This window comes from Elaeis guineensis, chromosome 9 (assembly GCF_000442705.2).
Source record: "Elaeis guineensis isolate ETL-2024a chromosome 9, EG11, whole genome shotgun sequence".
Taxonomy (NCBI): Eukaryota; Viridiplantae; Streptophyta; class Magnoliopsida; order Arecales; family Arecaceae; genus Elaeis; species Elaeis guineensis.
The window spans coordinates 50282260-50294961 of record NC_026001.2 but is presented as its reverse complement, the minus strand read 5'-3'; the positions used below and the strand labels follow the sequence as shown (position 1 = coordinate 50294961).

General features: G+C 36.8%; 1 protein-coding gene across 2 annotated transcripts in view; it reads left to right on the top strand.

Annotated features, from left to right (window-relative positions):
- The first annotated feature begins 711 nt into the window (after positions 1–711).
- Positions 712–12702, top strand: part of LOC105034266 (uncharacterized) — a 53499-nt gene continuing 41508 nt past the window's right edge. The window contains exons 1-4 of one of the 2 annotated variants that reach the window (XM_073243716.1): positions 712–1020; positions 1106–1155; positions 1253–1322; positions 1424–1529. In XM_073243716.1, the coding sequence (XP_073099817.1) occupies positions 861–1020; positions 1106–1155; positions 1253–1322; positions 1424–1529 (386 nt within the window). In that variant the 5' untranslated portion in view covers positions 712–860. The remainder of the gene's footprint in view (positions 1021–1105; positions 1156–1252; positions 1323–1423; positions 1530–12702) is intronic. The other variant, XM_010909346.4, reaches the window with a different exon arrangement.

The window sequence follows — 12702 nt, the reverse complement described above, 5'->3', positions numbered from 1 at the left end:
AATTGAGTGGATATGCTCCAACAAAAAAAATATGTAGCTCAGCTAAACAACCCAAGAGGAGGGGGGTAAATTGGGTTTAAAAATTTTAAACAGATATATGCACTAGTTGTGAGTTAATCAAGTGTTGTGTTATGAATTTAAGCTAAAACAAGCTGTCAGGACTTTAGGAGTCGACTCGGACTGACTTCGAATCGACTCGATTGGTCTTCCAAATTATCATTCACCCTTCCAAGACTATTTATCTATAAAAATGATCTAAGTTCAGATTCAGAATCCCAATCGATACCACCACTGCAGCCATCTAAGGCGCCACCGACATCGTTACCATTATTACCATCATCGCCATCATCGGAGCAACCCAATTGAGATAATACTTATAATTCGGGTACTAGTCTCACAAATAAACCAAAGTGCCGCTACTACTCCAACAATCTCAGATGCACCTCTAGTAAATAGCAATTCAGATGATACTGTTTCGGCACCACCAATAGCATAACTGCAGCTTGAGTACTAAGATGCAGATGTTCAATCTAGTCATGAATGTGTGAGGGAGAAGGCTAACAACCAAATGTTATTTGAAATGATATTTTTAAAATATTATTTTGAATAATATTTTTAAATTATTATATTTTATTGTTTTATTTAAGGGGTTTGATGTAGGCTGTCGTGGTAGAAAAATTATTTAGAATGATGTTTTGTCAGTAGGAAATATTATTCTATACGATGTTTTTAGCTTTTGTATCAGTACTCAAGGTATCAAATTGGTCCACGCTGGAGAGTGTAGGTCTCATGGCGATGGGGAGATCGATCGAATAAGATTCTGTTCCACAGCGTTCAGGTTCTCAAACATTGCCATTGGAATGGAATCGAGCGAGGGCACGGGAGGGTTATCAGGGGAGATTGAGGTGGAGGCGTACCGGCGTCTCTTCCCCCTCCCCTTCTACGAGCGCCATCTTCTCGAGTCGGTGCGCCCGGATGCCCGGCCTCTCAACCGCGCTAGAGATACCACCATCGCCCTTGGTACTCTCCTCTGGTCTTTGTAGTCTCTCACAATGCCAACTTTTCATTTCTCTAAAACAAGCCCTCTCTTCCTTTATTTCCCCAGGTCCTGTTGCTTCTGCCGATGGTTCTGCTTTGGTTAAGATCGGTGATACAGTGCGTTTTCTTCTGTTTTAGTTTCTCCTTTTTTTTACTGGGAATGCTTTTCGGCACAAGTGCCCCAACTGCTTGATGAAATGTTTCTGATGCACAGACCATGCTGGCCGCTATCAAACTTGAAGTTATGACCCCTTCGACAGACGCGCCCGATGAGGGATCGCTAGGTCTGCTTTTGATTTTTATTTGATATTTACTATTTTCTTTATTTTGCGTGAAATGCTTATTTTCGTGCGGAATGCCATCTGGTTTGTGTTATTTTCTGCAGCTATCGAATTCCAGATGCCTCCAATTTGTTCTCCAAGCGTTAGGCCTGGAAGGCCCGCTGAGGTGGCATCTGTTATCTCAAAGCAGTTGTCAGATGTTATGATGAGGTATGCTCTTTTGTGCCTGGTTCCTCTTTACAGCTTCTGCCCATAATTAGTGACCCCCTCTCTGATTGGGAGAAAATAGAGAGAAGAGAAGAGAATGTGCGGGGGGTAATCGTGTTTCTCTCATGTGGTTAGGAAAATAAGGGAAGAAGTGGGGAGGAAAGAAGAGAATTGGATAGAAAACATGTCACCTCAAACCTACAGTTTTTCTTTTGTTTTTTTCACTCTTAAAGTGTAAAGAATTGGAGAGAAAAACTATATGCTTAAAATATTTTTTTTCTGTTTCTCTTTTATCCTAGATCCAGATGGTCCAAATAAATTTAATTGATCCTGATAAATTTCATCTCTCCTGTGCATCCAAATAACTGGAGAAAAAATCATCATTTTTCTCATCTCTATGCCTTGTTTGTTCTCTTTTCTCTTCTCTTCTGTTCTTTCTATTCCAAACAGTCTATCATCTAAATATCAATTGCATTGATTCTAAATATGTTCAAGGAGTTAAAGGTTTCCTCTCTCTCTCTCTCTCTCTCTCTCTCTCTCTCCCCCTCTCTCTCTTCCCCACTCATTCTTTTTCCTTTTGACAAGAATTTATAGATTTCTGAGTTCATTTATAACTCAAAGCTTTTGTAAATTATTAGAAGTCTTACCTTATAATGCATGTGAAATGCATGTGAGGAGAAAGCATGAATGTCCATGATTGCATGAGAAAGTATCAATACCTATTTGGTTCCTTGTCTGATGAAAACACTCCACTTTTAGCTGGTGCAGTTTACTTTTTTCTCTTAAAGAACTAAAGTCATCTGGGTATACTTCTGCTAAAGAATAGAGTGTACAGAGCACCTCACGGTCAGAAATTTGGTGGCTTTTAAGCATGAACGGCGACTCAAGGACTTTGGACAATGGCTTGAAGTTATTTGCATCATAATGGTAGAATTATGATAAACTTTAGTTTATAAGCATATAACTGTTGCTAGTTAATAACTATTTCTTAGTATCTAGTATAGGCTAAATACTTGATTAATATCGGTTATACAAGTTATATCATTTAATTTGAAAACTTATACAACTTAACTTTCATGATATGTATTATTTAATTCATTGCATATAACTTGTAACATATAGCTTTGTACGTGTTTGAATTTAGTTAACTTTAGGTCCATCAAAATTTTTTATGAATTTTTTATACTTCTTATTATGGACCTTCTTTCCATTTTGTTGTATCAATAGAGGGGCATATTGTACCCAATTTGTTTGGCTACTATTATTATATATTCATCATTTATCGAAAAGTGCTATTTCATGCTTTTATGTGAAAAGAAAAGGCCTATTAATGTAATAATGAATAATGCTATTTTTGAATATGTAACACATATCATTGTTGTCAAGCTAATAGGGATCAAGGTTTGCCGTCTCGGTTTCGGATCCCATATCGATACCACTCTATTATAGTGTCAGTATGCGGTACAGTATAAGATGGCGAGATGTATGGAGTATCAGCATGTATGAGACTACGTGCTGGTTCGGTATTGGTAAGGTACACTTGTGTAGTACGCCACTAATATGTGCGGCAAATCTTGATAGGGATCAATTAGTGAAACAAAATTGTCAAATAGTTTCTGCAGAATTAGAATGCCATTTGAAATGGGAAAAAGTGTAAATTGTATTTACCGCTTTCATCGTGTCAGGATGGCATGGTGGCTATCACATGTAGAACTATCTGCTTTATTTATTACGCTAGTTTTCAAATATAGAAGAGAAAGCAACATGGATGCAAACGCAAAATGAAGTTCTGGAAGTAAAGAGAGCTGGCCTGTAATGGTCCATACTAAGCATAATAGATTGGATTGATGGAGAACCAGCTCCTAGGACACTAATGGTACCTTGGTACACAGCAAACCAAGGCATACTAGTTTGTACCACTTGCACTAAAAGTAGTTTTGCTGCCTTGACTCTCTTCCTTAAGGTTTGAAGAACCACGATATAGTATTGATCATGTATTAGCTTGAAAAATAACATGGTATGCCCTTGAATATTCACAATTGGTTGGGGTGGAGCGGGGGTAGGGGGCCGGAGGCCGGAGGTATGGCATCCAGTACATACCCTGATATGATCGATTTGTCAACCTTATCTTTCAGTTTGATTGATGTGACTGAACAAAAGAAGAGACCGAGAGACTGAGAAAGACTGAGAGAACTTTTCTACTCTCTTTGATGCTTAGATCCATGACATGAATCCAGCCAGTTACATTAAACAAAGACCAGAATTCACACAAAAAGAATTCTTGCTTGGTTTTTTCTATTTGGCATGAATTTTGGATATATTGTAGCCTGGGCATTAACCTACAGTGCCATGTATTTTTTTTGATGAATATTATATTTTTATACGATTTATAAATTGTGTTTGGTATTTGATATGGAAGAAGTTAACCCATTGCTTTGATATTTTGACTGGCTACCACTTTACAAGCATGGTCCCAATGAGACCAATGACAAAAGACTCTTAGAGTCTGGCATGTTGTTTGGCTTCGTGGCCTTCTCATTGTTATAAGTTTATAACTAGTATTCAGCATGACTAACGCACATAAAGGAAAAAAAAAAATTATAGTTTGGAGTTTTATGGTTTCATGCACGCATGATTTTACAAAACTAGTATGCAGCGAAATTTAAAAATTTTCAGATTAAATCTAATTTAATCTAAGCATGCATAAGATCAAATCTTCAAACCATAAACAGGATCATCATATGTGAGATAAGATTCAGATACAGAAATTAAATAGAGAAAAATAAATATAAAACATATCTGGATATGGATCAATCTTCAACATGAACTGATGATCATGGATGTCTTCCGGAGGTTCCTTTTAGCCGCACAAGCGTCCGACCTCTACGGATATTCATACGAGACTCTGATCTGATCAGAAGCCTTTTGATCTCACCGGGGTGCTAGCTCCCTTGCAGAGATCGCATTTTGATGGTTGAAAAGCTTCTTTTCTCCTAAGACACTCTTAGAGAATAAGAAGATGTAGGAGGATCTTGATCTTTATGCTAGAGATCATGAGAAGAATCCTTTCTTCTCTTTTCTTCCTAAAATCCATGCATCAAATCTCTACAATAGAGATGTAGGAATTTTGTCCAATTTTTGGACAAAGGGAAGAGGAGACATCCATGTCTAAACATGGACAAGAAGTGAAGAAGAAGATGTCCTAATAACCAACTCTTGGTTGTGTAAGAAAAAAAGGATCAAATCTATCTCACCTTGCGCCACACCCATGCACGCTGTCCCATCTTTTTTCTTGACTTTTTCTCATGCCTTTTCCTCTGATTTTGGGCATCTCAACCTGATGCAAATTCCATCTTACACGTCCCAAAAGGCTGGGTTTAAATAGGCATTGGATGAGTTCTATTTTGATTAGGAGATAGAGTCCAAATATCTATGGACTCTTGCAAATTTTTGGATGCTGCCCATGACCAGATCTCATGCCCATTTTTACATGGGAATAAGGGTGATATCTCTTCTCTCTTACATGCTAAAAAGGAGAAAAAAAATAGCGTCCAATCTGGTTAGGCGTGGAATCATTTAGGCGCATGGATTGGGAAGAGTTTAAGATTCATGGGACTCTATCATTAGATGGCTATTTTAAATCAAATAAAACACTAATGAATCCTAATCAAATTAGGACCAGATTAGACTCAAAAAGATGAGAACCAAATCTGATTTGGAGCCCAATTTATTTAGACTAGATATCTTCTAATTGGAGGAGTCCCAGTCCTATTAGACTCTTTCTTGATGCTTGAGTCAAACTCAATTTTAATTCTAATTCTATTAGGATTTGGTGCACTCAAGAAAATGAGGATTTTTAGTCCAAATAGGAATTCATATATCCTAGTCTAATTAGAAATTGAGTCAAACTCAAATCCTAATTCAATTGGGACTAATCATCCGATCCTTTTAGGGTTATCTTATAATCCTATTGGGGTTGATCAAATCAAATCCATAATGAGTCAAATTAAATCCAATCAAATTGGACTTAATGCAAGTCCCATTGCTCAATCAAATTGAGCCAATTAGCAATCCTATTGCTAATTAATCCTCCTATAATTCACTAACTCTTTAGCGAGTTACATAATGCAATATTTGCATTGGATCAATTATCAATCAAATTGATAATCAAATCTTGTTATGATTCATAATCATAATTCAACTATCTGATCAGTCAAAAGCCTCTTTTGTGTGTGACCCCATAGGTTCTATTCTGTCTGGTAGAGAGATATATTATGATCTTTATCACAATATCATCGAAATTCTTTTCAATGGGTTGGAACAATTCCAACTCTGCCCATCAAGGATCATTGATCATCAAGATGATCCTTATGAGTCTCACAATCCACCAGTGACATCTAGCAATATGTAGTGGCAACCTAGCAGAATAAAAGACGAATATCTAGGTGCAGTTAATATATGATACAATCCCTCTATCGTGAGTCCCGACTAGATGGCAGGTTATGGATGAATCGTCAAATCTCAACATCGGTCATATGATAGATTCAATCAGCTTGAGTCCATATGTGATTCTATGAAATTTTTTTTTTATCAATCACACTGCTATGGCCATAGACTTAAGGACTCAGCCTGTTAAATTTTATAGGACTACTTCCTTCTGCTAGGATCGATAGATCCTATCTTGATGTACATTCCACTCCTACAGTGGACCAACTGTTGCCAACATCCACTACAAGGGCTCCTTGAGATCCATGTTGATGTGTTAGTCAAACTCCAGCAGCCTCACTGCGAGCAGTAGTACCATCTCAGGTCAAAAGACCAGTCATATAACTGCAGCATCGAGAAAGTCACTAACGAGTAAGCAGACATCTATGTGATTTCTCATGTTGGTCATGCTCAGTGTTAGTTGTTCTCTAACAACCATCTGCACTCTCGCTTCAATGTCTCTACACTGTATACTCGAGATTCATCTGTCCAAAGGAAGCGATCCGTGCACTGGTCTATCCGGATCAATCACCATCTCCATGATGATCCTATGATCAGGAGTAATTTAGGAATTAACCATTAATGACACATGCCTCAAATTCTCAACTCTTTGAGAATGTGTCATCATCTCGTTAATCTCTTGGATGATTCATAGACACAAATATGAATGGTAATATAATTGTCCAATAAGTACAAAATCATGTCTTAGAGATATGATATACGTCAGTCAAGATTGACTTCTAGGGCATACATCCAACAATCTCTCATTTGCATTAAAGCCAATCTGCCATGTACCAAGTCCTATCTTCACAAGATAAGTTTTAGTCTTATTAGGCTAGCTAAGTGACTTACCAGTGGGTCAACCACATCACATGTAGAGTTTGCTCTCTGTACCTCTATGTATTTTTACTCGAGATAGTTGCGTATTCAGCTGCTCTATGTGCTTGGATATCTGGTAAGATCTAGGCTCCTTAGCAATAGCTATGGTACCATTGTCTTTGCAGTATAGTGTCACGGCATCTAATAGCATGACAACCAATTCTGCAACTAACGTTAAAACTAGAATGCATCCTACACATTTATAGTGTACTCAGCTTCTATTGATTAATTATTTGGAATCTTCCAAAATATCGACATAGGAACACATCCATGATGTAGACATTCTACTATCAACATCAGACATAAAATCTGAATTGGTGTATCCTCCCTCTCCTAGCTTTGATTCTTCTCCAAATTAAGAACATATTCTTAGTTCTTTTAAAGAGCTTAAGATCGTTTTCACAGCAATCCAGCGCTCTCAATCTGGATACAACTGATATCTACTTGTGACATTCACAGTATAATCAATTCAAATACATACATGGCATACGACTATGTCCGAGAGGGTAGCAGACCTCTTTCCGAGATTTCTATGCTGAACCCTTTAAGCATCCAGTCTCTGTACTTTATCTGTGAAAACACAAGCATTCAATTGCATCATCACTATAGATCTTTAGGACACTCGTTTTTTGTCTTTTATGGAGAAATCGATATTCAACCATATTTTAATCGATGTCAGTATTGGATACTCCCAATGACCCTTTTGAAACCCATAAATCCTCTTTTCTGATCAAATATTTTGATCATATCATCGAAATGACTATTCCAACTCCAAGATTATTATAGACTTTGTGATCTCCTATCACAAGAAGTAAAATCTATCGGCTATTTCATACAGAAATCTTCAAAAGATCTCTTCTCAGGAAAGCTATTTCACATTCCTTTCTTGGAGTCGATGTTGTACATCGCCTCGTTGTAGGTTCTGAGATCATCTCTATGCTTCCCATCTCTCATGAGAAACTATTTTCTCTACATCTCTGTCAAGCATATCCAAGTACCTTTCGAGAGGATTGGAGATCCTACTATATGTACGAGGTAGCGGAGGAATATACGTCTACTGACTCATGATGATAAATAGGTTCTTAAGGTTCTGTAGCTCGTTGCTCTTCAGAGACACTCTCTTGGAGCTTGACTTTTCTCTCACTACTTTATCTTGATCAAATAATTTTTCAAGAAGATAGCATGTCGGATCAAAATCACATTGCAATGTTTTCAGAAAGTAGTATCTCAAACTTTTTTAGGATGAGCTTTATAGACCTATCCTCTAACGTATCCACCTGCTGTCCTAGACACTGGCTGGGCATCCTTGAATCTCAAAATAATCAAAATTCAGTTCTCACCATACCATATCTCATATAGTGTGGTAGGAACAGGTTTAGAGAGAACCTAATTTCATAGAAATAAAGCATGTCCCTAAAGAAATATAAATAAATCAGTGAATTCTATTATGGACCAGACCATATCTCATATAATCCCATGAGTCTTCTTATCTCGTTGAGCTGAGATGTACTAAGAGCAGTCTAATATGAAACTATGCCATTTTATGAGATAACTGAGAAATTTCTTTCAATAGTATTGCATCCTCGATCCGATCGAAGTACCTTTAAGAATTTTTCGATTTGCTTTTCTACTTATATCTGAATTTTTTGAACCTTTCAAAAATTTCAGATTTGTATCTCATATACAAAGTAGAGACAATTTCTTGGTTAGCACATCACATGGGCTACATACATCAAATGTGTACCAGGATAAGTATCTCAGTGGTCTTTTTTCTCTTGTCCCATAAAAGTAGCTTGGTCATATTTCCTCAAAGAGATAATGCACAAACTAGATTTGACTTAACAGTCAATGAGCCCAAGCCCATATTTCTTCAGTTTGTTAATCATTTCTTCTCCAATATAACTTAGCCATAAGGGTCCACATATACTTTAAATTTTATCTCAATTTTGGATCTCTCAGATCTAATGATATTCACTACTTGCTCAAGTAAGTTCACATATGCATCACTATGCAAAGATAGAGACCGTCTCTAAGAACTAAATCCAAACGATGATCGCGAAAGATAGATATCCATGGCCACAGCAGTAACTGTTGCCTTACAGCCAATTTCAAGGGTTACTTCTTCTGTCCTCTACATTTTCATCGACTCTACACTAGAGTCTATAGCTCAACTGGAAGAACAGAAAATCGTAAGGATAGCATTGAGCAATCTTGACATGCCTACTCTAGGCGTGTCATTGTTTCTTTAGGCTCTCCAAGTATTTACCTCTGAACTCGTTCAAGGTTTCTTTGTTATTAACACTTTGATCAATTTAGATAAGGTGCCATGATGGTCTTTTATATGGTAATTTATCATAAACTATCCATATAAACTAATCAGAGATCGCAGGATCAAATCCATAAGCAATTCCTTGTGTATGATCATGTTGAGCCTTTCAAGCTCCTTAATTTTCTTAATCATTATCAAATAACGATTATAAACTGACTGTCCATCACGCATCATATGCGCTGTGCGACTCTGATCACCTCACAATACTTGCAGATGATTCAATACGTCGATGGCAGTGAACATGTGCTCATGCATAGCATCTATCTTAATTGTCATTGTCCATCCACTCATCAAGTGTAGTTCGTTGACTATGGGTTGGACAAGTTGTTAACATTAGAATAATCTAGTAGAAAATATTGCTTAATTTTTTAAAATTAAGAACAATTCTTAAGTTTGTGAGCCAGTCTATGTAATCGATTTCGATTAATCGGTTGATATCTAGAAATCAAGCTAGAGGGTTGGAAATTGACACAATGAACAACAGAGAGCAAAGATTTTAATTGGATGTTTGTACTTATTTTTATAATTTGCTTTAGAGACTTTTAGATGTAAAAAGAGACTTCCACTATTTTATTAGATCTCCCGCACTCTCCGGATAGAGAAACGAAAATCCTGATGCGATAATTGGGTTTCTAGTGGGTGCTGCGGTCCCACCGATGTCGTGTACCTTACCTAATAGTTATTGGTAATACAAATGAATACCGATGTATGGACAACTCTTTGTCCAGATGCTTCTCTAAGCATGTTGCAGCCACTTGATCTCTAAGTCATGTGGGCTCACCTAACAGTTATTGCCCGCACTTCTTAATTAAGCTAGATCCACCGTTCACAAGCAGGTGTAAAGCTGTCATTGGGTCCCTCACCTAACAGTTATTGGGCCCAATCCCATCTTTACCCCGCAGCAACTCTTTGCAAATAGAGTGATTGCGTGTTTCCGATGCAACTGAATCACTGTGACCAGCCGAGAACAATCAATGTCGGTAGCACACCCGCACATCTACAACGGTGGAAGACCTTGGACTTAATATTTGGTGGAGAGATTTGGATTTAAGCCTCATCTAATCAGTCATCACATAACTGATGTAATTGGCATAGGCTAAATTAAACCACCAAGTAACCATATTTGAGACTCAATCTTCCAAATTGACCAGATAAGTAGAGATTGGTGGGGTCCCCCATTGCTTTCCTTAGACATCAATAAATTGGGCAGATAAGTGAACGGAACCAATTAAATAACCACCTTTCAATTACTTACCTTAGACATCAATCGATCAATTGATCCGAATAGATTAGCTTAAGTGAATCAGACTCGAGCCACAGAGCCAAATTAGGTCTTTAGGTTAATTGATTCTACATATGGGTGTCAATCGATTCGATCAACAATAATTGTATGATCTTAGGCTCTATTGACCTCATCCTAATCAATACTTGACTCGGTTTGATCAACAACTAAATTGATTTAGACCCAACATGATCAAATCAGAAACCTTATGATGTAATCTAATTACATGACCTAATTTGATCCACCCATGACCAATCTCTCATGCACAAACACTAATTTCAGATCTTAAATCAAAATTTTCAGATCTAAATTCTTTACATGAAGTGTAAATTTTGATCTCGAAACAATTTCAGATCATACATACAAATATGTATCACATACATAAACAGGTTTAGGTCATTGAAACAAATTTCAGTGTTAAACAAACTTTCATATATTATATATATGAATTATAACAGATCTCAAAACTCTTTTCAGATCTAAATAACAAAACATATATCACATATATGCTGGAAAAATCAGATCTAAATATCCAATCTAATTAAAAATTTTAATATTATTCTAGAACAACCATACAGCATAACAAGTTATGCCAGGACAACCTTATGTTAGAACGACATCAAAATCTTTCAGATCTAAAATTTTTTTCTACAGATTTCAAATCTAAATCTAAATCTCATGCATATGACGTTGCTCTGATACCGCTGTTGGATAATTTTATGGTTTCATGCATGCATGATTTTACAAAATTAGTACGCAGCAGAATTTAAAAATTTTTAGATTAAATCTAATTTAATCTAAGCATGCATAAGATCAAATCTTCAAACTATAAACAGGATCATCATATGTGAGATAAGATTCAGATACAGAAATCAAATAGAAAAAAATAAATATAAAGCATACTTGGACATGGATCAATCTTCAATATAAACTGATGATCATGGATGTCTTCCGAAGGTCCCTTTTAGCCGCACAAGATCCGGTCTCTTCGGTATCCACACGAGACTCTGATCTGATCAGAAGTCTTTTGATCTCACCAGGGTGCTAGCTCCCTTGTAGAGATCGCATCTTGATGGTTGAAAATCTTCTTTTCTGCTAAGACACTCTTAGAGCACAAGAAGATGTAGGAGGATCTTGATCTCTACGTTAGAGATCATGAGAAGAACCCTTTCTTCTCTTATCTTCCTAAAATCCTTGCACCAAATCTCTATAATAGAGATGTAGGAATTTTGTCCAACTTTTGGACAAAAGGAAGAGGAGACATCTATGTCTAAATATGGACAAGAAGTGAAGAAGATGTCCTAACAACCAACTCTTGGTTGTGTAAGAAAGAAAGGATCCAATCTATCTCACCTTGCGCCACACCCATGCACATCGTCCCACCTTTTTTCTTGACTTTTTCTCCTGCCTTTTCCTTTGATTTTGGGCGTCTCAACCTGATGCAAATCCTATCTTACACGTCCCAAAAGGCTGGGTTTAAATAGGCATTGGATGAGTTCTATTTTGATTAGGAGATAAAGTCGAAATATCCATGGACTCTTGCAAATTTTTGGATGCCACCCATGACCAGATCTCATGCCCACTTTTACACGGGAATAAGGGTGATATCTCTTCTCTCTTACACGCTAAAAAGGAGAAAAAAAATGGCGTCCAATCTGGTTAGGCATGGAATCATTTTGGCGCATGGATTGAGAAGAGTTTAAGATTCATGGGACTCTATCATTAGATGGCTGTTTTAAATCGAATAAAACACTAATGAATCCTAATCAAATTAGGACCAGATTAGACTCAAAAAGATGAGAAACCAAATCTGATTTGGAGCCCAATTTATTTAGATTAGATGTCTTCTAATTGGAGGAGTTCTAGTCCTATTGGACTCTTTCTTGGTGCTTGAGTCAAACTCAATTTTAATCCTAATCCTATTATGATTTGGTGCTCCTAAGAAAATGAGGATTTCTAGTCCAAATAGGAATTCATATATCCTAGTCCAATTAGGAATTGAGTCAAATCCAAATCCTAATTCAACTGGGACTAATCATCCGATCCTTTTGGGTTATCTTATAACCCTATTGGGGTTGATCAAATCAAACCTATAATGAGTCAAATTAAATTCAATCAAATTGGACTTAATGCAAGCCTCATTGCTCAATCAAATTGAGTCAATTAGCAATCCTATTGCTAATTAATTCTCCTATAACTCA